Source organism: Myotis brandtii, unplaced genomic scaffold (assembly GCF_000412655.1).
Source record: "Myotis brandtii unplaced genomic scaffold, ASM41265v1 scaffold397, whole genome shotgun sequence".
Taxonomy (NCBI): Eukaryota; Metazoa; Chordata; class Mammalia; order Chiroptera; family Vespertilionidae; genus Myotis; species Myotis brandtii.
The window spans coordinates 1202681-1228606 of NW_005365229.1; the positions used below are offsets into that span (position 1 = coordinate 1202681).

Consider the following 25926-nt stretch of genomic DNA (forward strand, 5'->3'; position numbering starts at 1 on the left):
TTTCATGTGTGGTTCCGGTTTGAAGTGAAATTTCCAGTCCTAGGGCAGACCTCCAGGTGAATATTTTAAGAGTTTTAGGGATCTGCCTTGTAAAGATGTATATATACAAAGTGTTCCCCAAAAATGTATACACACTTTAACAGCTGGTAGCTCAATTTTGAAAATGAAATGTATTTTAATAAACACTGCCTTTATAATTTTGGGGGAATATATATATATATATTTGGAGAGGGAGAGGGAGAGGGAGGGAGAGAGAGAGAGAGAGAGAGAGAGAGAGAGAGAGAGAGAGAGAGAGAGAGATTTATGGTGAAATGCTATCACCTATTTTTTTTAAAAAGAAAACATTTCTGGTTTGGAAAAATAAGGTGAGGTAATAGGTAAGGAGACAGCTCCCCTGCAGAGCTGGGTGGAGAGAGGTGAGGGTTGAGTGTCTGGTCTTCACCTGTAGATGCTTAACTTCCTGGTGGGCTGTCACCTCTCCTAGATGCCCAATGCTGATGCTGAGGGACTCACACTGAAAACAGGGTCTCAGGGAGAGAGAGAGAGAGAGAGAGAGAGAGAGAGAGAGAGAGAGAGAGAGAGAGATTTATGGTGAAATGCTATCACCTATTTTTTTAAAAAAGAAAACATTTTTGGTTTGGGAAAATAAGGTGAGGTAATAGGTAATGAGACAGCTCCCTTGCAGAGCTGGGTGGAGAGAGGTGAGGGCTGAAGGTCTGGTGTTCACCTGTAGATGCCTAACTTCCTGGTGGGCTGTCACCTCTCCTAGATGCCCAATGCTGACACTGAGGGACTCACACTGAAAACAGGGTCTCAGAATAAGCACTTGGGGTATTTTATTTGGAGAATTTCCACTTTCCAACTTTGCATGTTCCTGAAGCTACTGAGCTCGACCAGCGGTGGAATGAGGACACCTCTTTGCTTTAAGATCCATGGATGGCAGGGTGACACGAAATCAGAAATAACTGTATTTAGCCATGGCGTCAACCAGAAACTCTCATGACAGAATTTAGGAATGATGTGAAAATGCGCTGGAATCTCATTGACACATTCACCAGGCAGTGTCAAGGTTGCAGTGCCTGTTAGGAAGCTTGGGGCTCTCCCAATACAAGGGCATGTGGTTAACATTTGCATTGTCTGCCAGTTCCCTCTCTCACTCTCCTTCCCAGTCTTCACTCCTCTTCTTCCACTGCTACTCCACTGTCTTACTCCAGTTCCCAGTCAATTCCTTTTGATAGCTCTGTTGTCATTTCCTTCTTTCCATTTTCCATAGTTACCCTTTGATCAAATGCCCCTTCCTTTGATATCTCCCTGCATGGATTAAGGTAAGTGTCTTGGCTAAGATCGCTTAAGCAACACTTATTCCCAACTCCCTGACCAATTCTGGCTTCATGAAGGCTATAGCTCCACCCTTAAGTGTGACGGATTATGTCTCAGGTCCAGGCAACTTGGTCTTCCCACTTCACCTTTCTAACCACTGTCATACCCATGTGTCACCTCTGCTGTTACTGATTTTTCCTTTAACTTGACCCACTTTTTAATTTAGACGCATTGATTTAAATGTCCACCACTAAGTAATAGCACTGAACTATTAGATTTGATATGCTAGCTATGTAAAATAAATTCCCATCTTTTGACATAAAAGTGTGTGTGTGTGTGTGTGTGTGTGTATGCATGTGTGTGTGTGGGGGGGGGGAGGGGTATGTTCATTGATGGAAGTGACCCAGATGTGACCTTTTCTAGCCTCCTTTCTGACTCAGAAACCCCTACTTCCTCTCTGAGGAGTGGCATCCACACTGGGCCTGAACACGTCCTGTGTGGTGAGAGGCAGTGTTTTTCCTGCTTGGCTGGGCTCCTGCATAGGATGCTTTGTTCTTTGCCCTCAGACTACACACACATCCCTGGTGTTTGTCTTAGCTCCCAGCATCTCTGGCATCTCTGAACATCTCTCCCTCTCTCCCCAATCCTCTCTGCTCTGAAAGGTGAAGAAGGAGCTAATTCTAGGTAGGAGGTTGTTGCTTGCCAGTTGCAGGGGTCCTGCAGGTCTCTCAAATCAGAAACGCCCGAGGGCTCCCGTATATGGTGGGAGGGATGGAAAGACCTTGAACAACAAAGAGGAGAAGGGGCAGGAGACAGTGGGATGCACAGAAAAGGGCAGTCATTCTGGTGTAGGAGCTGCTATCCTTGCTGTTGAGTTGCTGATATGCTGCCAACACTGAGAACGTCTGAGCAGGAAGAACTGGAGAGCAGATTCCCCTTAACTCTTACAAGTAACCAAAGGTAGAAGCTTGCTCCTCTCCCAATTAAATTATAAAGAAATAACTGGTTTAAATCTATTAGAAGTGAGTAAAGTGTCCAACACATGTCCCAGGTCCTCTCAGGATTGCCTTAAATCTATTTATTGTGCACTATTTCTAACAAGATGGAAGGAGCAAGCCAGAAACTTCCTTTAAATAGAACAGAACCTCACATGCTTTACTAACCTCTTTAATCATCATTTCTTTAAGAAATGGAGCTCTGGGGACACGTCCACTCATCAGGACATACCAGTATCTCAAGGGAGGTGGGATAGCAGCTTGAAAAAGCATATTCAAAATTACTTCTAGCCAGGATGAATCCTGCTTCATAAATTCTAGAGTGCAGGAAATACTCCTATTTTTTCTCGCCCTTAAACAACTTAAGGCCAACCATGAACCCTTGCTTTGCTGCCATAATGGGGTGGACCAGTTCACCACTGTCACTCATGTACACACACCACCCAGCAGCAATATTGCAGAATTGCCATCTTATACAGAACAAAAAATTTCAGGAAAGTCTGCAATGTCTGAGCTACCTTCTGGAAAAGAGGACAGAGAAATGTGCTGGGTAAACAAATATTTAAGCTAGATTTTCCATCACCTAATTGTCTAATTGGAATGCCCCCCCGCTCCCTGAAAAATCTTACTGGCACTATAAGAGGAACAGTGGGAAAATATATAAATTTTTTTGGCTACTAGGGTGACTTGAAAAGAGTGAGAGGAATAGTTTTCTAACTTAAATCTTATTTTTTTTAAAATTGCTTTCAGAGAGGAAGGGGGAGAGAGAGAGATGGAAACATCAATGATGAGCGAGAATCATTGACCGGCTGCCTCCTGCATGCCCCCTACTGGGAATCGTGCCCACAACCCCAGCATGTGCCCTTGACTGTAATGGAACCCTTTAGTCCGCAGGCCAACGCTCTATCCACTGAGCAAAACCAGCTAGGGCGGAATAGTTTTCTAAACCTAGAAACCAGAAAACTCAGGACTTGAAGTTACTGAAATAACTCCTTTCATCTATATACCTCACTCAGATACCTGCAGGGGCTGTACCACTGAGCCTGGTGTTCTTTGCCCAAATATGATGAATTTGTGGAAAACAAAAGTTCTTAAAGGAACCAAAAAACTCAAAGGGATTTTTCTGGAGCTTTCCTTCCTCAACGGAATTTCTCTTTCCACCTTAGAGTGGATGTTAGTGTATTTTCCCTCTTCCAACTTTCTCTGCTCTTTCAATTTGCCTCGTTCTTAGGGATTTTCCTTTATCCCAACCAATACAGATCTACACACATCAGTTACTCTCACTAGTCATTCTATTTCTTTGTTTGTGAACTCTAACAGCTGTGCCTTCAGGCAGCTTCTACTTCCTACTATACAAAAATCTATAAAGCAAGAGAAAGATGCTAATTTGAAATCTCCATAGAACAGTTTCAATTAATAATTCAATTATTTATTAGGGTTAAAGCAACAAATTATTGTCATTTTACGGAGAGGTGAACTAATAAATGATAACTAATATTATAATAATAAGCTTACATAACATCCACATTGTTCTCTCCTGGGGTAGGTGTTGATGAAGATAGTTCTCTTTTGGGTGGATTTTTTTCTTTTTCTTTTTAAAATTTCTTCATCCTTTCTCTACTCCCTTTTATTTCACAAATTTAAAAAAGCCCTGCTTTGGCCAGTATGGCCCGGTTGGTTGAGTGTGGACCCGTGCACCAAGAGGTTGCCAGTTCAATTCCAAATCTGGGCACATGTGGGGTTGAGGGCTCAGTCCCCAGTGGGTAGTGATCAGGAGGTGGCTCAATCAATGTTTCTCTCTCTCATCAATGCTTCTCTGTCTCTCTCCTTCTCCCTTCCTCTCTCAAATCAAAATTTAAAATAAGTAAATAAATAAATAAAGCCCTAAAGTTAATTATGCCAACTACCGTTCCTGCATGTGCTTATGCTACCCAGAGGCTACAATGGGGAGTGTGTAGACTGATGGGTTCACTGGGTATCTAAGGGTATGGATGAGGTCCAGCCTGCTCAGCCTCCGCCTGCCTTTCTATTTAAAATGGCTTAAACAGAAAGTCTGGGGGGAAAAGACGTGCGAAGGAGTAAATCAAGCAACACAAAAAAGAAAGTTGGTTGTTCACTGGGTGCATAAAGAACATGTAAATCATTAATAAGTATTATTATGGAAAAGAGCTAACTCGCAGATTATAATAAATGTACTTGATGCAATTATAATAGAACTCAACTAAGTTCATCACTGATGGAGACTAATACTATGTCTCAAAATTGTAATTATTTGAAATTCAAAGGGAAGAAATTAAATAACCAGTGTCTTTCCCATTTTATAGTAAATGACATCAATTTGATCAGAAATGTGGTTTTATTTTTCTTTGTTATCTGGTCTATAAAACAAGTATGATTGCAGCGAAATTACTTGAGGTCACTTGTAATAAAAAAGTATATAACTTAGAAAATACCCTCCATTCCTGCCAATTTATTTTAAATTGTGTTTATTCCAAGTCATTTTCATAACATTGCTGTTAATATCACAATGAAGGAGAATAACTAATTTTAGATCAACTTAGGTAAGTTTAATTATGGTCCCCATAATGAGAAACACTTTTCTAAAACCAGCTTAACAAAGTGGTACCATTTAACCAACAATTCTACATTTAACAAACAATTCTAAGTTAGGGAGCTGTTCTGGGGACATGAAGAAATAAGGGGTTGAAGAAAATTTAACGCTCCAGTTGGCCCACTTTTGTTAGATATTTCTTGCTAAAATCATCCATGAATGGGGTGGAGGTAGAAAAATATAGAGGAAGAGAGAGAGAGAGAGAGAGAGAGAGAGAGAGAGAGAGAGAAAGGGAGAGAGGAAATATTTTTCTAGGGCTTTGTGATAAACAAATATATTTATAAGAAAACATCAGCCATGAAAATGTCTTTTAACCCTTGGTATCTACAGCTGTTGTCCTAAATAGTAAACTGAAAATACACAGACCATACTGAAAACTTTAGAGAGAATTTCTGTTTTTGTGTGTGTGTGTGTTTGTTTTGGGGTTTTTTTGGGGGGGGGATGGGGAGCGGGTCTTAATTTGACATGAGATGCCATCTTTGGAGGCGGGGCGGTGTTTGCATTTATTCTGAGGTAGGTCAAGGCATTGATTCCACTCACTCACAGCGTGGGATGCTCTCAGGAGCAGCAGTCCGGCTGCATGCGAGCCTGAGACTCTCCCAGGACCCACAAAGAGGGAATGGACAGCACCGCACAGTAGAGAGATTCTCAGCAAACTTGTAAAAAGAATGACTCCGGGCGGAAACAAGGATGGCATGCACATTAATGAATACTTACATAAATGTCTGCACCATAAAATCCATCCTGGTAAACAACACTGCAAGGGTGCACACACAAAGAGAAACATCCATATTAGTGCGTTTCCCCATGCAGACACACCACCCCCGCACTGGCGAAGTTAGTCTGGTCACGAGATCCAAAACACAGGAACTGAAGAGCGTTTCCACTTTGGTTAAGGAGGTTGGAGACAACAGGAGGCGGGCAGGCTGAGAAAATTAGGCTGGTTCAGGGTGGCCCACAATCAGGACCTGGTGGTGAGAGTACCAGACTTCCCTCCCTCTCAGGAGGGGTGTAGAAGTGCAGGCAGGGTTGAGGTTTATTTCAAGTGGCCTAGACAGATACAAGAGTCGGAGTTCACAGTCAAACTGTATAGTCCCCCTGCCCCGGGGGGGAAATCATCCCCTTAAAATGCATGATTGATAAGGGTGGGGCGCCCAGATTGTCACATTCTCAATGCGGTTATAGCTGGATGACCTTAGGGGAGCTGGACAATACAGATGATTCCAGAAATGTTCTTCTGTATTCTTTCACACGGTGGTATTATATCTGATAATTCCCTGTATGTGTGTGGAAAAAATATGTCTGTGTTTGTGTGCATTTATGGGTATAAATGTGTATATGTGAGTGTAAAATATGTATTTTGGGTTTGTATGTGAATGCATATATGTGTGTTAGTGTGTATATGCCAATTCATACATGTGCACACATGTGTTCATGTATATACCTTGCCCATGTACGCATATGTACATGAATGTATATCACTTTTTTAATGTGTGTAGTAGTGTGCTGGCAATCTGCTTATGTGTACTCATATATGTACATGCACATGCATGTTTCTGTGTGGGCATGTTTGTGTAAATTATACCCAGACTAAGCAAAGCCCCACATTATGACTGAACAGCCTGGCCTTGAGCATCTCTCTGATCACTGTGCATATAGTCATCCCAGAGACAAGGGACCTCACAGGAAGGGGAGAACAAGAGATCCTGGAATTCTCCAGAAATTTCTTGGTATACCTTGAGTGAAACAGCCACGAAAAGAAGCTCACAGCTCCACCATCATGGGAAACTGACTTAAAATTCCTAAGTATTAAAATGGGTTTAATAAGGTTCTTAGGCAGCTTGCACATTTCGCAGGCTTCATGAGGGTCACAGGATGACCTTGAATATAAAAACACGTGTTTCTACATGCATGTTTTCCAAAGGATGGTAGTGTAATTAATAACCTTCCCTAATATCTCCCCATGGAGTTTACACATGATTTATGAGTCTGGCAAAGGACCAATGAGCCCCATCATTGAATGGAGCTGTGGTTTGAACAGAAGCACAACTTGGATTACCAAAGGTTTCCAGCAGGTTCGGTGGCAGGGTGGAACTGCATGTAAGCCAAGCAAATTGAGCCAAAGGAGAGCACTTCACAACATACACCCACACACACACACAGCAGTGACACTGCTTTGCTGGAGAACACTGTCGGGTGCTTCTCAGAGCTTTTCAGAGTTGACCGGCGAAACCCCAAGTACCATTATCCTTAAAAAGGAGGCAGGGATTTCACACACTAAGGAGGTTGGTGAGAATCGCTTTAAGCTGTTTTCATTTTGATCAAAAGGGCTACAGTTCACGAGAGCACTTGTCAAGCAGCACAAAACCCTAATCCCAGATGCTGAGGTGTGCGCATCCTGAGCTAGGCTTTGAATTCTCTTTCAGCATTTCCAACAGAAGAAGATAGTGTCTGTTGAGGGTCAGAAGGCAGGGCCAGCCTCTGCCAACAGGACACAGAACAGATCTGATGCAACAGGGGAGAGCAACCAATATTTAGTTTGGGCCCAGAACCACAGAACGGATCATTTAGCCGTAGCAAAACAACTTCTGTCCCATTCTTTCATGCCATCATGCCTTTGCACATGCTGTTCCTTGCGCTAGGAATGGCTTTTCTGCCAACATCCTCACCAAAAGCAGATATACCATTCAAGAGCCAAGTTAGACGGGGACCACAATGGCATCTGGGTCAAATTTCAGCCTCGCCCATTGGACCAGTTACTCAAGCTACCTGAGCTTCAGTTACTCATCTGTAAAATGGGGAAAGAGGCACCTCAAGGGAGGAGCCAGTGAGATCTGGCTACAAAGAAATGGGTCACATGCTTGACATCGCAGCTCTAATTGAACATCACCGTTGCTATGACCTGTATCCAATGCTCACCCAAAGCGGAGCTATTTCTCCCTCCTCTAAATGCCAACCTCACATTTTTTGATCCTCACTCGGTAAAATAATTTTATATATTGGTCAAATATTAAATGTACTTGTGTATGGGCCTCATTCCACATTGAAGTTGCACCCAATTAGCTTACTCCACATTCTATCCTGCTTATGGCTGAACATGTTGCTTTCTACCCAAGAGATGTAAAATAAATGCCTACTGACTGAGTACTGCCATATCTTAAAGGGGAGGTGACAGAAGATGGCACAGAGTAATTGACTTAGCAACTCCAGGTTGACTTAAATAGTGAATTAGGAAGAGACATCCTACAGCCTCAAGTTTGTTTCTAATCTGGTTATGCAGCACCAATGACTGTTGCCAGTGGAGGAGGAGAAGGTGAATAGGATTAAAAAACTGGACCCTGGCATAGGAGACCAGAGAAAGAGGCTGGACAGAATGTGATCCAGCTGTGAATATTAATGCATTCATGTACAAACATGGGGAATGATGCTTTTTTCTAACTATCTGTAGAGGACCCAGTCTGTGTCTGCTCTTCTGAAAACACAGGCACCCCTCGGAGGGACTGCGGCTCAGTTCCAGACCAGGGCAACAAAGGGAGTGTCACATAAAGAGAGGCGTAATCACTTTGTTGGGAAGTGTCTTCACTTCAACTTGTAAAAAAATGCAACATGTGTGAAATGCAATAAAGGGAGACGACAAAGCGAGGTCTGCCTGTGAGGGAGCGAGGCTGGACCTTGAGGTCTGTCCCAGTGGACACACAGTGTGGACCAGGTGTGAGTGGGGCTGAGCTCTAGCTGGGAAAGGGGTCCCTTCTTTCACCAGGACAGGTCCTTGTGCGCTGGGGCAGGCCGTGTGCTTCCTGCCAAGCCTATTTGGGCCAACAGCTCCCAGAGTGAGGCAAGGCGGGCCCTGATGTTTGTTCAGGACGGTAACCTAGTCACCATGCTTTGCCTTCCAACGTGGCCATGGAAAATGACTTGGGGACTCTGGCATCCCACGCTTATGAGATGGAGAACTAAAGAGAAAATGTGGTCTAACATCCTCATTCTGATAAGCTCAAACAAACTAGGGCCCTGCTGTTGCTTCCTATATTCTTACCACTGTGCCAAGGCACAGAGGGCAGAGAGAGTGAATCCACTCACTACACCCACCCTTGGAGAGCTCCCAGGGAGTGGACACTCAGTCACAAAGCCACGTGCATGAACAGCCAATGGCAGCTGTGATGGGTGCTGCGGAGGAGAGGGACAATGGCACCCTGAAAGTGAAGTGGAAGGAGGGGGGCTAGCAACAGAGGGCAGGGAACCAGAGGAAATGCCACAGAAATCTCAAAGGCTTAGCCAGGTAGAGAGCAGGAAGAGCAGGCCAGACATAGGGAACAGCCCAGTGTCTGGAGGGTACGGGGCTCCTCAGAGGGCCTGTGGGAAGGGCATCTTTCAGCTTTGGGAGGCCCCGCAGGAAGTGGTGGCTTCACTGAGAAAGGAAATCGAGAATTCTAGCTGCTGTGATAAACCACACGGTGTAGGAATTGTTTGTTTTCACTGAGTGCAACACCTGCACGTTTTGGAGAGAAATGAATGAGAGGCTGGGTGATCTACCTTCTTGAAAGCTCTAAAAAATGTGGAACCGATATGTTTGTCCTCATTGGCAGTGTGAAATGAAGCCACTTTGGGGGCGTCAGTTTCACCAAAATGCTATGTGCGTTCCTCCCCCCCTCCCCCCACTCTAAGCTATAAGTAATAGCACCAGTATAAGTACTATTAGTCTTTACATTGATTGAGCGATGGCTCTGTGTCAGCCTGTAAGCTAAGGGTGTTGTCCTCATTATCCCACTTAATTTCATAGCACACCTTTGAGATGGGCAATATTGTGGTCACCGCTTTGGGTCTAAAGAAACTGAACAGGAGAGAGCTAGGTAGTGACTAAGCTGGGATTCCAGCCAGGTGGTCTTGGCTTCACAGCCCCAACTTTTAACGACTCTGGCACGCAGCAGCGGTCAAACTTCAGCGCACATCCGAACCACCTGGAGGGCCTGTTCAAACAGATGGCTGGGCCCCCACCCAGCCCTGAGGCCCTGAATCCATAGATATGAAGGGGGGTATGTGTCGAAGAATTTGCATTTTTAACCAGTAACAGGTGATGCTGTTGCTGGTCCAAAGACTAATAGACTCATTGCTCCATGAAACACCCCCCTCCCTCCATGTGTTTACGTTTGAGGCAACACTGAAAATCAGCTTCCTAGGTCCTATCCTAAATGGAAGCTGGTTATAGAAAGCTCTGACAAAGTCTCATGCCGGTTTCCATGAATACAGCCAAACACTTGTTTTGAAAGCCCCGTGAAACAGATGAAACGGATTTGCAGGGCAGGGAGAAGGGGTCAATGTCTAGTCTGCATCTATAGATAAATGAACCACAGTCCAGTCACAAGAGAAGGGAGTAGCCGGCATGCATTGAACTGGTGCAGCTGATGTTATTGCAAAGACGGTCTGTCTAGCCATGCACAGGTAATTGTATTGCTTGTCAATCACTTTGGCACTGCAGTGTGCTTTCGCAAGAACATAATGCAAATGCACATCTCATTTTCTTAGAAAGGTAATAACTAGTTAAATATTTGGATGAATGCAAGCAGGGAATGATTGCACTATAGCAAATTAGTTTATTTTAAAAAAGGAAAGAAAAAGAATAGGATGCCCGAAGTGTACAATGTGTTTGTGTAATATAATATAGTCTCCCCCACAAATACATTTTTGAAGAAAAGGTTATTTAACACTGCTCTACCTTGTTGCCCCTTCCAAGTAAAATAAATTAAAATTTTAAAGCATTCAAATCTAGCTGTTTTTAAGTAGATATCAGGTGGGTCCATGAACTTCTGGCACTATTTGTATAGAAGTGTGTGTGTGTGTGTGTGTGTGTGTAAATACATCAACATTTTCCAAAGGAAAATTCATATTTTAATTAGATTATCAAAGGCATCTATGACATCATACTCTCCCCACAAATTTAAGAACCATTGATTTGTGGTATTTGTCTATAAATGCACTCAATTAAGAGGATTTTTAAAAATATTAGAGGTTACACTTCAAAACTGGCTGAGAATTTGAATAAGAATTGATACCAAAAACAAAAAGCTGGACAGAATCCTGGAAAATATTTGAGAATGGGTAGTGATGACTTTAGTTCTAGTGTTTATATTAAATTGGAAAGTGCCTAAGTACCAGTTACTATAGTCTGAGGAGCAGACATTTAAAAATGAAAACCAAAAAGCATGGTTGATTTACAGACAGAAATGTGCATACACAGTCCTAGAGGCTGGTTATCCAAGGTTTTAGAACCTAAATTCTAGAATCCGAAAGCATTCTCAAAAAATCTATATATAGGTTGATTCTTGCACTAGCTACCTTTCAGAAGGGCTCTCCTGGGATACTACCATATTTGTCCTATACCCAGAGTAGCACTGAGTCTCCTCAAAATACTTCTTAAGCTAACTCTGAGAAGTTGCACATAGATGTGTCGTAATTAATTATCTGAGAAAGTGCAGAATATCACACTCACAGATATCCAGCCAACCACTGCCAAAACCCTATAGCAGATGCTGATGCTTGGATTGGAATAATTTTAAAAATCTCCCATGATACTCCATTAGAGCACTCTTCTTTAGCCCCATACAATATGCATGGTACATAGTAGGTGCTTAATAAGTAGCTGGTTTGTAATTACTTAACTACTTAAGGACAGGAATGGGGTGAAGCCAATCTCATGAGATTCTTTTGGGAGGGAATGGGGTTTAGTAGGTGTCATTTAACATCAGAGCAAGTACTGAGTCTGGGGGCTACCTTCCATCTTCATCCACAAACCATCAGTCTGCAAGCTCCACTGATGGTAATTACCCAAAGGGTAATTTCTCCCAGCTATAAGTCACAGAAAGACAGACTGACATTAAGGCTTCTCTAGCAAAATTAACCCCAGGATCAAATGCAAGGGGAAATATGGAAAACTTGCTTCATTCAGCTCTTGTGGAGACTATTCACTAGTTAATATTTTATGTACAATCTACATATTCCACAAACTACTGAAGTGATCTTTGCAAATCAAAGCCATCTCTGTGGCTTGTGGGGAATGCCAATCTGTGAACTGCAGGTGCCTCCCAGCAAAGGAGTAAGTGGTGCAACACAGAGAGGGACAAAGAAGCAGTAACTGCATCACCTTCAATAACATTAGCTATAGTTCACTGAACTCGAATCATATGATGGACCCTCCCTACTAAGTTGTAGCCTTACATGGATCTCCTATCCCATCCCCTATCAACTCAATGGAGGCAGACACAATCTTCACTCTCATGTTAAGGCAATTCACTTATACAGGTTAAGTCAGCTACCCAGGGTAGTATGAGGTAGAATGGTTGTGGTGGGGGGGGGGTAATCTCATCTTCCCCAGAAGCATTTTTTAGTACTGTAACAATCTTATAGACTGTGTAAACACTAACTCATCACCTCATCACTCATTCGCATTCAGTGGATTCTGGTAATCCCTAGGGGGCTGGCTGTCTCAGTCCAGGATTTTGCGTTCATTTCTAGGATCCCTTCATGGTCCAAGTAGAGCCTCTGTAGCCCCAGACCCTGAAGGACTGGTCATGTTTTAATGTCCAAAGATGTTTCTATTTAGGTATGTAAGAAAGAGAAATAGGGCCCCTCCATAACCTATGTTCCTCACTTGCTGAGAGGGACTTCAGAAAGTGTCAGGATGCGGAGGGGGAACCAAATCAACAAAAGGAAATGGATGGCTCCTTGGTGTGCCCTCCTGGATACCTATCTTAATGTTGGATACTCCAAGGCTCACCAGTGGCTCCACAAAGGCTGCCATGGAGGTTTTGTGGGACCGTTTTATATCTCTTGGAAAAAACAATATGGAAACTGTACATGGATGTTGGATAAATGACACATTTTTGGTTGGAATTTTAATAACAAAGTATATGCATATTGGATACTTGATGAAGAACAGAGTTTAGATTGGCAGTCTTCAACTAGTGATAAGGGGAAAATAATTTTTTCTTAATAAATGCAGTTTGCTAGCCAACATCTTAGAAAAGATGGGGGTCACTGGGTGTGAGGGAGAATCATAGACTGAGACCTTAACGTGGACATTTAGGAAATGATCGGCCATAAATGTGACCTCTATCTCTTCTCTTCCTAGCACTTGGGTGTTTAGAAGCTTCTCTAAACATCAAAGTCCTTCCTTGGTGCTCACACAACACCCTACCTTACTACTTACCACATTTACTGAAATTGTTCACTTACATGGCACCCTTTGCCCCCCACCGGAAGAAATTCCTCCAAGGGAGCCATTTGCCTCAGTGGCCTCAGTGCAAGGCAGTGCATGCAGCTGAGAAAAGGAGTGTTGAGCTAAACTGGACATTAGCAAAGACATCAGTCAAATCTAGAATTCATCCTCCAAAGGAGGCAAACAGCTACAGGAGATGCACACTATCTCCTGGACCACCTGAATCCCGACAATGTCACTTCCTGAAACAGTAGTGGGTTTCCAACCTCTTCGCCACTCAACCCAAGATCAGGGCCCTCTCTCCTCCAGCCGATCTCTACTCTTCTCTCTAAGGTGAGCTGCCCTCTGATGTCTTCTATAGCTTAAGCCGAACAAGCCAGAGGAAAAGGGAAGCCACCATTTAAGATGCTGGGTTCATGCCTTTGCATTCACAGCTAATTTGTCCAGCCAATTTGTAATCCAGCAAAACACCAGGCAACTGGCTGAATGTCCTCCTTTTACACCAGCACTTTGCTCTTATGGAAGTTGCAGGCATGGACACACACACACACACACACACACACACACACACACACCTAGCCCTTCTGCTCTTTCTATCCCTCCCATCTTAAGAATTTTACCTTACTACTAAACACGGGTTCAGAATTCCAGTCAACATTGTCAGCAAAGAGGCACAATCCACCATTATAAACAAAATAATTAGAGCTATCACTGGGATATTAAAATTAAATCATGTCCAAAGCAGTCACAAACACATTGCTTCACCATTTGGAGATGCCTGTGTCTCTCCCTGGCGAACATGGCATTAATTAGTTATGCATGGTTATTCCCCACAAAGAGCAAGTTCATTATAAGTTAGCAAATTTCAATTTTACAGCAGGTGTGTTATTCTGAGACTTTTATAAATTGTTCATGTGAGGATAAGCCATATAATTTTACTTTATTTTTTTCTGTTCAATATAGTAGTGAGATACTGAGGGTACATATACCGGAAAGCTACAATTACCAGCTACCAAGATAATGTTTTCCAGGCAAACTAATGGGGTATAAACATGCAATTTTGTATTTATGGCTTATGAATCTTGCTTTAGTAATCATATGAGCCTAGCGGGTAACTTGTTTTGTTTTTTTTTCTTCATAACTCATTATATGACCTTGGGAATAACAAGTTTTTACTTCTGCCTTTCTGGATCTACAAAATAGGCTTAATACTGTGGGGGCTGAAGATAATGATTATACTGTCAGTAATGCCTTATATCACATGGTCAAATACATGAGGCTTAGGACATGAAGATACATTATATTGGAGGGTGGGGAGAATTTAGGGCCAATTCATCCTTGGTTTATTATTCACCATATTTTCAGCACAATTTCTTTTTCTTTTTTTGGTGGTGTTTCATCTACTAAGAAACTTGGAATTGGCCTACCTCTAATGACAACAACAGAAACAATGGACTTTGTCTTATTTCTCTGCCTTTATCCCCCTCTTCCTGACAATTTCATGTGCTTTCATTTCTCTATTGTCTTAGCTTTGTCTCACTGCATTTGTTTTCAAAACACTTCAAATGCTGTCCTTTGGAGTGGGTGAGATATGAATAAATATTTCAGTCAGTATAATAGATGATCTGGGCTGATTCAAATTTTCTAAAAGATTTCTAAGCAACAGAGCTATAAAAAATGTGTTTAACCCTTTTCACATAGTCCTGAATACAGCCATGTTCTTTCTATAGACAAGAAAGCCAGGCACGGGCCAGGGAAGCCTCCTGCCAGGCTGTCCTGGGCATACCTGAGTTTTCCTTAGAGCAGCATGATTGGTAGTTAGGACCCCATGACTCTCTGTATGGGGAGAGGGACCGCGCTGTGCACTGTAGGATGTTTACTGCATCCCTGGCCTCCGCCCACTGGGTGCCATTGCATCTCCCAGCTCCTGCTGTGACAACCAAAGAGCATCTCCAGATATTACAAATGTCCCCTGAGGATCACTGCCTCAGAGACATCCCTCTCTCCCCGGCTCTGAGCGTGCAGGAATGTTCCAGGAGGATCCCTTAACAGGAAGGTAAAAGGGAAGCATCTCAAGGTCAAAGCCTGCCACACCAGTACCATTTTTTCCCTGAGCGTTCACCACCATTCCTGGATAGTCTCTTGGTGATACCAAAGTCCATGACAGGAATACCCAACTGGCAATGAGGGTCACATGAACTTGCATTTCTTTGCAGAGGGGGAACAAAGACAAATGCCATTTTGGAAAATCCAGCTAAAACGAGTCTTAATTCCAATTTCATTGAACTTGTGAATGTTTGCATTGACTCCACACCTAATTTTCTCTTCCCAGCAAGGTCTCCTAAACCTTGAAGCTCAAGGTATCTTAGGGAAGGGGAGCAATACCACGCCAGTAATTTTTATGTGTGAAAAGCCTCATGTCCCTCCATGGACAGATTCAAGGGGCCAATGTGATCCAACCTCCTTAATAACCAGATGTTTGCAATCATCAGAAATACATCTCTGGCTGTAACCATTTCTCTGTTCTCCAGCATTCAGTCTCAAAGAGAATTTACATAACAACATGTGACATGTAGGATGCTTAAAGGCACCAACCATGACAGGACAAATTACACTCATTTTTCAATACTCTTTGCAAGGTGCTCCACTGCAGGCGCCGGGCTGCATGCTGGGCGTTCTGGTGGGGCGGTCAAGACCAGCATGCGCAAACAGGAGAGGCGGTGCAGGGAGGCCCGCCCCGGAGGCAGCCCACTTACCCTCCGTAGGCAGGGATGGGGGGCGGGGGCGCCGCGGCCCGAAAGGTGTTACTCGGTAGGCGGCCGCGGCGGTGGCGGCTGGATACGGAAAGCCGGGCACTGCAGGGCGAGAGGAGAGAGCAAGGCAAAGGCTTTCAGATCCACACCAACCATTGCGGGAACCTCCCATCCAGACCTTCCTTCCTGCAGAGCAAGGCTGGGCACCTGCCCCCTCCCGACCACCACACACACACACACACACACACACACACTTCCAGGAGCCAGGGGTCTAAAGGTGGCAGCTGGGCAGGGGTCAAGGGCCAAGGGCCAATTCCAGAGAGGATGGGCTAGTTAAGACGGTGGTCACAGTGCCTAAGACAATGTGCCAAATGAAAACATTGACAAAGAATTCTTAAATACAGGATTAAAGCTCATTGCACAATTTTTTAAGGTGGATTGCAATATGTATGTGCAATGTGTTCTCGACATTATCCATCCATTGATCATTCCACCCATCCATCTATCAATCCATCCATCCATAAACATATATACATATACACACATATGTCTAGTGTGTAATATATATTTATATGTGTCTGAGCACACAATATACATGTATGTATGCATGTGCATGGATATGTATCTGTGCATATGTAAGTGAATATGTACATGCATTGTGTGCAAACACAGTATGTGTGTGTGTATGCAGGAGTATGTGCATATGTGTACATGAATGTATATATGTGTATTCATATTTGTATGTATATAATATTTGTAAATACATACATTTCAATGTGTTCATACTTATCTCTGAGGATGAACTGTATGGGTGTTAGTTGTCTGTTCATAGCTTTTCCCCATCCCATTTTTAATTATTTCTCATATTTTCCTTTATGTGCATATATTGCTTTTTTTAAAAAAATGTTAATTGAAATACAGTGCTCCTCCAGACATGTGTATGCATCATGCGTGTACATAGAAACGAATCATTCCCAACGTCCCATCAGCCCCCTAACCATTTGTGCAGCTTATAAAACACAGTAACAGTAATGACAGAGAAGTCTGGGAACTCAACTCCTAAGAAGAGAGTGTGGGCAGGGTTTTCTTCCCTGGGGGGGAATCCTCTGAGCAGGATAACTTGCTGAGGAGTCAAGAGGGAAATTAAGCGTGATGCTTGAGACCCCTGGTAATTAATTCTGTTGCCTGGGAGGCCTTCCTCCCACAGCATGCAAATCCTAACCCAGGAGGCCTCCAGGAAACGGCGTTGCCTTCCAGCTCCTGCCACTTCCCCGATTCCCCGGGAGCTCTCACCAGGCCTGCTGTCCCATCCCATTAAACAGCAGGCAATGCTGCCCAAACCCCAAGGCACGGAGAGGGTGCTTTTCTGGGAAAATACATGTGGGGAACCGCTGTCTCGGGAGACCTATATCGGAGGCTCAGGAAGTCCTACAGTGAAGGCAACACTAACCCAGTGAGCCCCGCACCCACACTCCGTTTTCCCGGGCATTCTTAATCTCTGTAATGCGTTTGAGAAGAGGAAAGCCAGTCACTTGCTATGCTTCTCTCTCCTATTAGTCTGCACGCTCCTGCAGGCCTTCCTCCATGGCTCTTTCATCTTTGCATCTCCTCCTGCCTCCCCAAGTCACACAACAGGAGCCCCCCGATTTTATCCACAGCAGGGTCTAAATACTGGGTACCGGAAGGAAGGTGGATGACGTCACTACCTGACCAGGTGAATGAAGTCGTGGTCAGGCCAAGGGGTGGGCAACCATCCAGCAAACCCTCTCTCCTGGCCCATTTTCTCCTCTGATCCCACTGACCTAACAGGAGCTCAGAGGAGTTCCAGAGAGAGGAAGTCACGTGAGATGAGCCAGGGTGTGATGGGTTTCCTCCCTTCCACAGCCTGCCATCCCTGCTCCATATCCCTGGGGTTTCACAGTGTGATGACATGCCATGCCGGGAAGGACACAGAGTCCCTTTTGGCATGACTTCAACGCCAGGAAAGGACTCTGGCAAAGGAAGCTCTTTTACTTCCTTAACTCAACACACCCACACTTCACTCTTCCTGGAACTCTATTTTATGAAACACCTAACTGCTCCCGGGATGTTGTATTTCCTGTTGTGCTAAAGTGGTCTCTACCCTATGTCCAAACTGCCAACAGGGGCTTTCCTCTTCTGACTGTCACACTTACTCCTACATGCACTCCACCCCATCTCATCCCATTGCTCCCTGCCCTCGGACAGTAAGTTTGTAGCTGCATGGTGGGTGGCAGGGGGTAGGGAGAGGAGAGGGCTCCCACAGAAGTCACTCCCAATTCCATACCACCTCATGGACCTGCATGGATTGGACTCTGATCCTTGAACCTGAGATGAAGACTGACTGGCTGTCATTTGGAATTCTGTGTGTGTTCCTGAAGGGTGAGTGAGCAGCAGGCCTGTTTCCTGGATTGTACCATATCTTTCACGAGGATGGTAAAATGCTAGGATGGCTGCACCACGTCAGAATGATTCATCTTTCTATTTGTGTCTGAGACCATACTAGTTATTTGTAACTGTTTTAAAATATATTTTTAATTGATTTCAGAGAGGAAGGGAGGAGGAGAGATAGAAACATCAATGATGAGAGAGAATCATTGATCGGCTGCCTCCTGCACGCCCCACACTGGGGATGGAGCCCACAACCCGGTCATGTGCCCTGACTAGGAATCCAAACATGACCTCCTAGTTCATAGGTCGACGTTCAACCACTGAGCCACACGGCTGGGCTGCACCCTGTTTATTATTCAAAACAAATCCTGCTGCTGTACTTAACTCTCAGCCTGCCAGCCCCTAGCACCCACGGCTCCTGGCGCTGGTTTTAAATAATTGTAGAGAGGTGTTGGTCTTAACGGGGAAAGCGGTAAATCCTAATATCATAAAAGCCCAGAACTCATTAGATACGAGGTGTTTGCTTCAGGACTGGGGAGAAAATGAGGGAGCAGGGCTTTGACTCCAACTCCATCTCCCCACAGTTCAAACATTAAGTTTTCATAGGAACGCCCCGCATTTTGAAATAAAGAAAATGAAAGATTCACAATCTGGCAGAGCAGCTGGCTGCCAGTGTGAGAAAACACGGTAATTATGCTGACCCATTCATTATCGCCGGCTGCAGTGCCGAGCGAGCGAGGCAAGATCCCTCTCAGCGACAAGCAGGTTTTACAGTAATTCTTGCAGGATTTAGATGTTGGGAGATAACATGAAACAGAAGCTGGGCAGCAGAGCGAGGGGGGCACAGGCTGCTAAAAGTGCAGAGCCAGGGTTCCACCTGCACCCCGCTTCCCACAGAGAGAAAATGGCCTTCCCGGTGCAGGATAAGGTACTGATGGGCCTTAACACAAGGCTCTTTGGGCTTCTCTACACAGGCCAGATGCGAGGGTTCTACTTTTGTTAGAGGAACACAGGGAAGACCGCACATCAGCTCCTGGTGTAAATATTGCTTTCCTGGGGGCCCAGGTCCCCTTAGGTAAAATAAGGTGGTTCCATAGCTCATGCATTGGAGCAAAAGCCTCCTGGAGAAAGTGTGTGAGGCTCCCCGATGGACGAGCTCAGCTCTCTCTCTCCTGTTGCCAATCGAGGACTGGCCCAGTGGCCTGCTGGTCTCTGGTTAGTCATCATCACTAATGAGCATGTCCTTTCTCTTTCTTCCTTCTTCTCCTCAATCCCCCCTTCCCCACTTTTTCCTTCCCCCTCCTGTCCTTCCCTCCTCCCTCCCTCTTCCTTCCTCTCTTTAGTTGTTAATCTCCTTCTGGACAAGGCTGCCATGAACTTCCCTGGTGTGCAATAAGTCCTCACTTCACATCCTCAATAGATTCTGCGGCTGTAATGCGAATGACATACCATATAACAAAACCAATTTACAGGATGGGCTAATTGATACACCCAAGAGCTATGTTTCTACTGCACCTCATCAACATTATAACAAAACACCGTTATTGGAGGGCCGGCTGTACTGACAATCCAGCAGCTTGGACCCCAGAGCTAAAGGTCTCTAGCTGGTGCTGGAATGAATGCAAGCTCCATGAGGGCAGTGAGCTCCTTGGCTCTGTCCACTGATTGACAAGACTGCCTGGTACGGAGCAGCATCAGGTGCCTAACATTGTGCCTGGACTCCTGCTGGTGGTTAACCGATGCCAAGCTGCTTCTTTATGGGGTTAAAGGCCTTACCTCTGCACTTCCCATCTTTCATAACACTGTCTCCTATACAAAATGCCCTGCCCAGCTTTTGCAGAAAAACAGTATGCAAATAACACAACTGGATCGGAATCATGATCCTCATAAAAATAATTTCTGCATCCATACGTTTTGGGGCTGTATTGGCCCAGACATACTAACCCGCCTCAGAATATCTTTGATTCTGATAAAAAGGGAGGCAAGTCGGATAAGTGTATTGGGCTTGGTATTACTGCAAACCCTCAACTCGTTTCAGTGCCCTTTTATTGCTGCACAGTGTCAGGATCTGAAGATCGGTTTCCTGTCCTGGGGAAAAGCAGGACTCACACGTTGCCCCCAGGCAGGTGATACCTATTAAAGGTGCAGCCCCACACAATGCTCCTGGCGGCCCAGCGAATCACAGTCTCTGAAATGCAATGCATTTGTGCAACAAGAAAGAACAGCAAATAGCAATATTTAGAACCCTTAACTTGTCCGATTTGCAGCGGTGCCTTTTATGTGTCCTCCCAGCTCCCTTCGAGGCTGTTCCCCAATGGCTGGTTTAGGACAGCAGGGCTCTCTTCTCTTGCCACTAAGACAAATTGTCAATTTCAAGGGCAAAAAAGCCACAACTGTTTGTCAAGCTTCCTTTAGACTCAACCTAAGAGGCAACTTTTTCTTCACTTGCCCACCAGGTATGCTGGTTTGTAGATGCTGGGACATGGTTAACTGTATATTTAAAGCAATTACTTGAATAAACATCACCGAAATGGCTTTGTCTTTGGCCCTTCTAGAAAGAGACATCTCATTATGCACTTTCTTTGTGGCTAGACACTTACTTTGTGTTGAGTGAAGGTTATCATGCCATCTACCAACACCCCACTTCTGGAGTTTGGATCCAGCGAGTGGGTAAGAAATGTTTAATAAGCCCGAGCTGGTTTGGCTCAGTGGATAGAGCATCGGCCTGTGGACTGAAGGGTCCCAGGTTCGATTCCAGTCAAGGGCACATGACAGGGGTGTGGGCTCGATCCCTAGCAGGGCTCCTGCAGGAGGCAGCCAATCAACGATTCTCTCAAATCATTGATGTTTCTCTCTCTCCCTCTCCCTTCCTCTCTGAAATCAATAAAAATATTTTTTTAAAAAGAAATGTTTAATAAATCTAGTGCCAAATGCCAAATGGAAACTCAGAGTGTCCTCTCCATGTCTGTTAAATCACTGTTAACAAAAGTCATTCACCTGTCACCCTGCCCAATATTGGTAAATGTAAATTAAAGAACAGTGTTAGAAAGAAAAGACACCAAATTAGAAGCATTTCTGAGCCTCAACGCTGGAGTTTGATTTTTTTTTCTAGTTGAACGTCAAGATAATAAACATGTAAACAGGCCATCAATGGGAAGCAATGGAGAGTGTTCAGGCTGCTTGATGGATACAGTATAAATCCTTAGTTCTTGGCAGGAGAAGAGAGAGACAAGGGAGGGGAAAGCCCATAGGTCCATTATCCTGGAAAGGTTCCCTCTGAAACCTTATCCAGCATGAATCAAAGTGAAAAATCTGATATCACTGCAACGAAAATTGGATTTAGCTCATAAGCTAAAAATGAGTTTCTCCCAAAGAAAACAGGGCACCAGCTTTTCGGAGCAAATACCAATTGAGCATCTTGTTGGTACATCAACAGTCTCAGCCCACCCACTCCCAACCTTCAGCTCGATTTATACCCAGAGCCCATTTTGGGGGAGGTGAGTGGAGTAACCCTCTTGGTAAGTGGGAATAGGGAGTTCTTTCTATACCCCGGAACTCGATGAAACGGAAACTTTAGGGATGAAACTTTAGGGATGTAACAAGAGGCGTGCTGTGATGTGCTGGAGGATCAAAGAAAAAGCAACATTTTAAAATGGAAGATGCGTGGGTGTATCAACCAGCCAAATGAGCCATTTACCCACGTGTCCGCTGTTTCCAGTCTGTCTCCCCCTCAAAGACAAAGCCTTCATCTCCAACCGTCTATGAGCTCTGCCTTCAATGTATTTACCGTGACAAACACATGCTCGCACCCCTCCCCCTCCGTCTCTTTCACAACGTGGTGCTTACCTTAGAAAATAAACACAAATGAGATCATCTTACCAGCCCAGGAATCCCAAGAGAAGAAACACAAAACCAGTGGAAAATACTTGAGGGTGCTAAACTGCATATTAAAGTTTTAGAGCTCTGGGAGAGATGGCAGAGCAGCAGATGCAAAAGCCGACAGGGGGCAGATTCTACATCAAAGCCGTAAAAATATACAACCGCTTTAATGGGCAATTATTCTTTGCATTTGTGCGCTGGGTTGAATTTGCATGAGGTTGCCAGATGCCCAGGAAAAGGTGTGCCATCGGAATGGAGGGGGCCTCTCTTTTTTGTCCCCCATAAAGCCACTTCCTCACCACCCCCCGCCTTTGAATGTTTCAAGACTGAGAAACCTTCATGCTAATTTGGGGTTAGATTGTTTTGTGGGTAGTTTATAGCAGGAGATATTCACTCACATAATTCTGGGGGTGCAGACGCGATTTCAACAGCAGGCTCACGGTTCTGTGGGATTCCCCTTGGGGGGTCTCCTGTTCCATACGCTGGACCATAAATTAAGAAGTGGCATAATAGGTAACACACTGACGTGAATAAACAGCCAGCTACAGCTCGATTTCAGAGGCAGAGCATCCTGTGATACACATCACAATGAAGAGCCAGAAAGAGGATGGTTTTTTTTCTCCAAATGGCAAAAAATGTTTGTTTAAAATGGATCTCAAATAAAGGTACATTGAATGGGTTTATAACACAGAATTTATACACAACTAGGTCACTATCTCTAAATGACATTACATGGAAAATTGCATGTGATGGGACATATTTAGTTCTGGGTCAAAGTAAAAATGGAAAGGCTTAAATTTTTATTTTTTTTAAATTCAGTAATTTCAAGGTTTTGGGGGAAAAAGATGAGTACCACCCATTCTGTCACTTATGAAAAGACCCAAAGAGCCACTTAATTTGTTGGAATTTCCCGTTCTCATATTCACATATTTTATCCTGGACACAGATTTGGGATCGACTCTCGTTTCATTTAGAAATGCAGGTTGATATTAAATACCGCTGTTTAGAAGTGAATAAATCTACATTTTGGACAAACAGTTCCTTATAGGACACCCTCATTTGAAATGCATTGAATAGGAAAACAAAAATTTCTAATTAATGTACAAGTCTAATCACCATTCTCCACATGGAAGAGTAATTTTTCACTGTTCATTTGCTCGGTTTAATCTCAAAACTGACATAACAGAAACGCAATGTCCTATAAATCTCCACTCACTTGTTTCTTTTAATATTCATATTCCATTGAACTGCAGCTGCTTGTTGCTTCAGTCTATTACAACTTGCAAAAGTGTCGATAAAAATATTATGAAAGGCAAGATGTGTTTCTTCCTGGCTGTGCGTGCCATTTATTTGGGGAAAGACAATAAATGGCTCGTGGATTGTTCCCCGGCCTGCTGCTTGGTGGGTGATTAGTGATTAATTACCTGGCAGCAAATTGACATGGCACGAGGAAATTGACACAGCCCTGATTAATTAACTTTTTATGGGCGGTAGTTACTCACAAAACATTGCGCACCATAATTGAATCTCTCTGCATAATGTCATGGTACAAAAGTTTTAGTCAAATCCAAATTAGCCAGAAGTTTCTAGGCTGTTATAGGATGTGTGGAAGGGATGGGCAAGGAATTGAACTTGGAGAGAAATGCACATATTTTGAGGGGGAGAAAGATGGTGACACTGTACTGGCCGGACCGCCCAGGCTGAAGTCATTGACCTGAATCTTTACTGTATGAGGCTAAAGGCCTAATTTACCCCCAGCCTCTGGCTGCTGCTTCTCGGTTGCTCCTGCAGGTTCTGTCTTTTGTTCAGTCTCTACCGGGTGAGTTAATTCCCTCATTCACATCTTGGTTCCAACATCATCTCCTCCTCCAAGCCTTTTCCTCTCAACTGTACCCTCCACCTCCTACCTGCCTCCATAGTCTCTATCACTCCTCCCCATCCACTCCACTAACCACTCTTTCAATATCTTATTTGATTGCAACTTTATTATATGTCTCTGTGTTGGGATGTCCTGAGGACTTTATTTTGGTCAATATTGTGTCTATAGCACCTAGAAGGTTACCTGGTCCAAGGTAAGCCCTACAATGTTTATGGATTATATGGTCAGGTAAACTAGAATGCCAGAGTAAGTGGTCCAGTTACAGAGGAAAAGTGGGTGATGCTCCATGAACCTGAAGGACTTGCTAAGATGAGGCTTAGGAAGGATGCAGATTCGACAAGAACCTGTTGTAGTGAGAACATTAGTGGTAAGGGACTCTGGGCCTTACGTGCCTAAAAGTTCCGGCAGTGATAACAGGAATAATCCAAGCAACGTTGTGAATACAGCTGGCAAATGGCACTGCCCTATACTCCATTGCCAATGCAGGAGATCTGACTGCATGTTATAACAGCTACTATTTACTCGCACTTGCTAACCTCCAGATCCATCAGTTAACTCACCAACTCCTTACAAAACCATAGAAACCACGTATAATGACTATCTTACTTTCCTGGGAGGAACCGAAGACACAGAGCAGCTCAGAATTTTACCCAATTATCTGAACTCAAACAGCTTAACACTAGAGAGACAATCAGCTTATCTATTACCCAACAGGCAACTAGGACAAAGGCATCCCATGTCAGCCTTGGACAAGGCTCTCTCCATTTTCCTTCCTTCCCATTGTCTGTACAAGCTGCTATTATCATTTCCTTATATCCAAACCACATCCAAAAACACCAGCCCCAGTTCATCATGGGCTGAGTTCATCTGCAGAGGAATCTGTTGACAAGTCGCCCTGAGACCTCAATGTGCTCTTTGTTGGGTAGGGACAGGGGTAAAAGTGGAGGAGGGGGCAGGTGCATTGCTAACCTTCTTTATTTATGTTCTGAGATTTCAAGACACCTGGAAGGGCTTTGCTCCTGTTCTACTAATTGGATACAGGCCGCAGGGGTCACTACTGATTTATGTTCCCAATAAGAGTCCAAGGCAAGCTGTTTCCCTTCTCTACTGGGGCTTATCTCCACATCTGGATGCGAGCCTGGGGGTCGTATACAATCCAGAAATGTTGGGGAAATGGGCTCTCCCAGCAATGGACCTGGGTTGCACTAGAATAGTGTTACACACACAAACCTCATCACTGTCAGAATAACAAGCTCCTTATGACTCAATTCAACTAGAATTTTTCTCCAAGATTTGGAAGATTTGAGCAAGAAACTTTCATAATATTTGGGAGTGTTGTGCTTTTTTCCCCCTGAATAGAATTGACTTAATAGTGTTATCAGTTATTACTTTACTCACAACATGGCTGGAAATAAATATCTTCCTCAGAAAGAAATGTGTCATGGACCAATAATAATAATAATATCAACAACAACAACAACAATAGTGCAATGAACACACAGAGATGTACTCTAAATGTTGAGTCTGGTGTTACCAAAGCAGAAATGCTTCCTAACTTAAAAACACATTCAAAACACTGCAGCAAAACCACACCCAACGCTCATGCACAGGTATTCTTTCATCATTCATGTCTGTGCAACTTTGAGGACAGGAGCCTTGGTTTGTGACTAATTGCCACACTCCTCTGCCTACCTCCTGAAGTGAGTTGCCTCTTTTCTCCCAAGTTACAAATGGTCAGATTAATCCAACAGAAATGTGTTGAATGCCATGGTGGCTGAATGTGCAGTGATGGGCTTTTACTGCACACAAGACATATTTGTGATCTGTCTACGCACAGGTATTGACAATATCCCCCGGGGCAGGATTTT

The 25926-nt window shown here is 44.0% G+C and overlaps 1 protein-coding gene across 1 annotated transcript in view; it reads right to left on the reverse strand.

Annotated features, from left to right (window-relative positions):
• The window catches only part of RBFOX1 (RNA binding protein, fox-1 homolog (C. elegans) 1), a 2191581-nt gene that overhangs the window by 43065 nt on the left and 2122590 nt on the right, over window positions 1-25926 (reverse strand). The window contains 3 exon segments of the mRNA XM_005872925.2: window positions 5644-5683; window positions 15895-15946; window positions 15949-15993. Coding sequence (XP_005872987.1) covers window positions 5644-5683; window positions 15895-15946; window positions 15949-15993 — 137 coding nt within the window.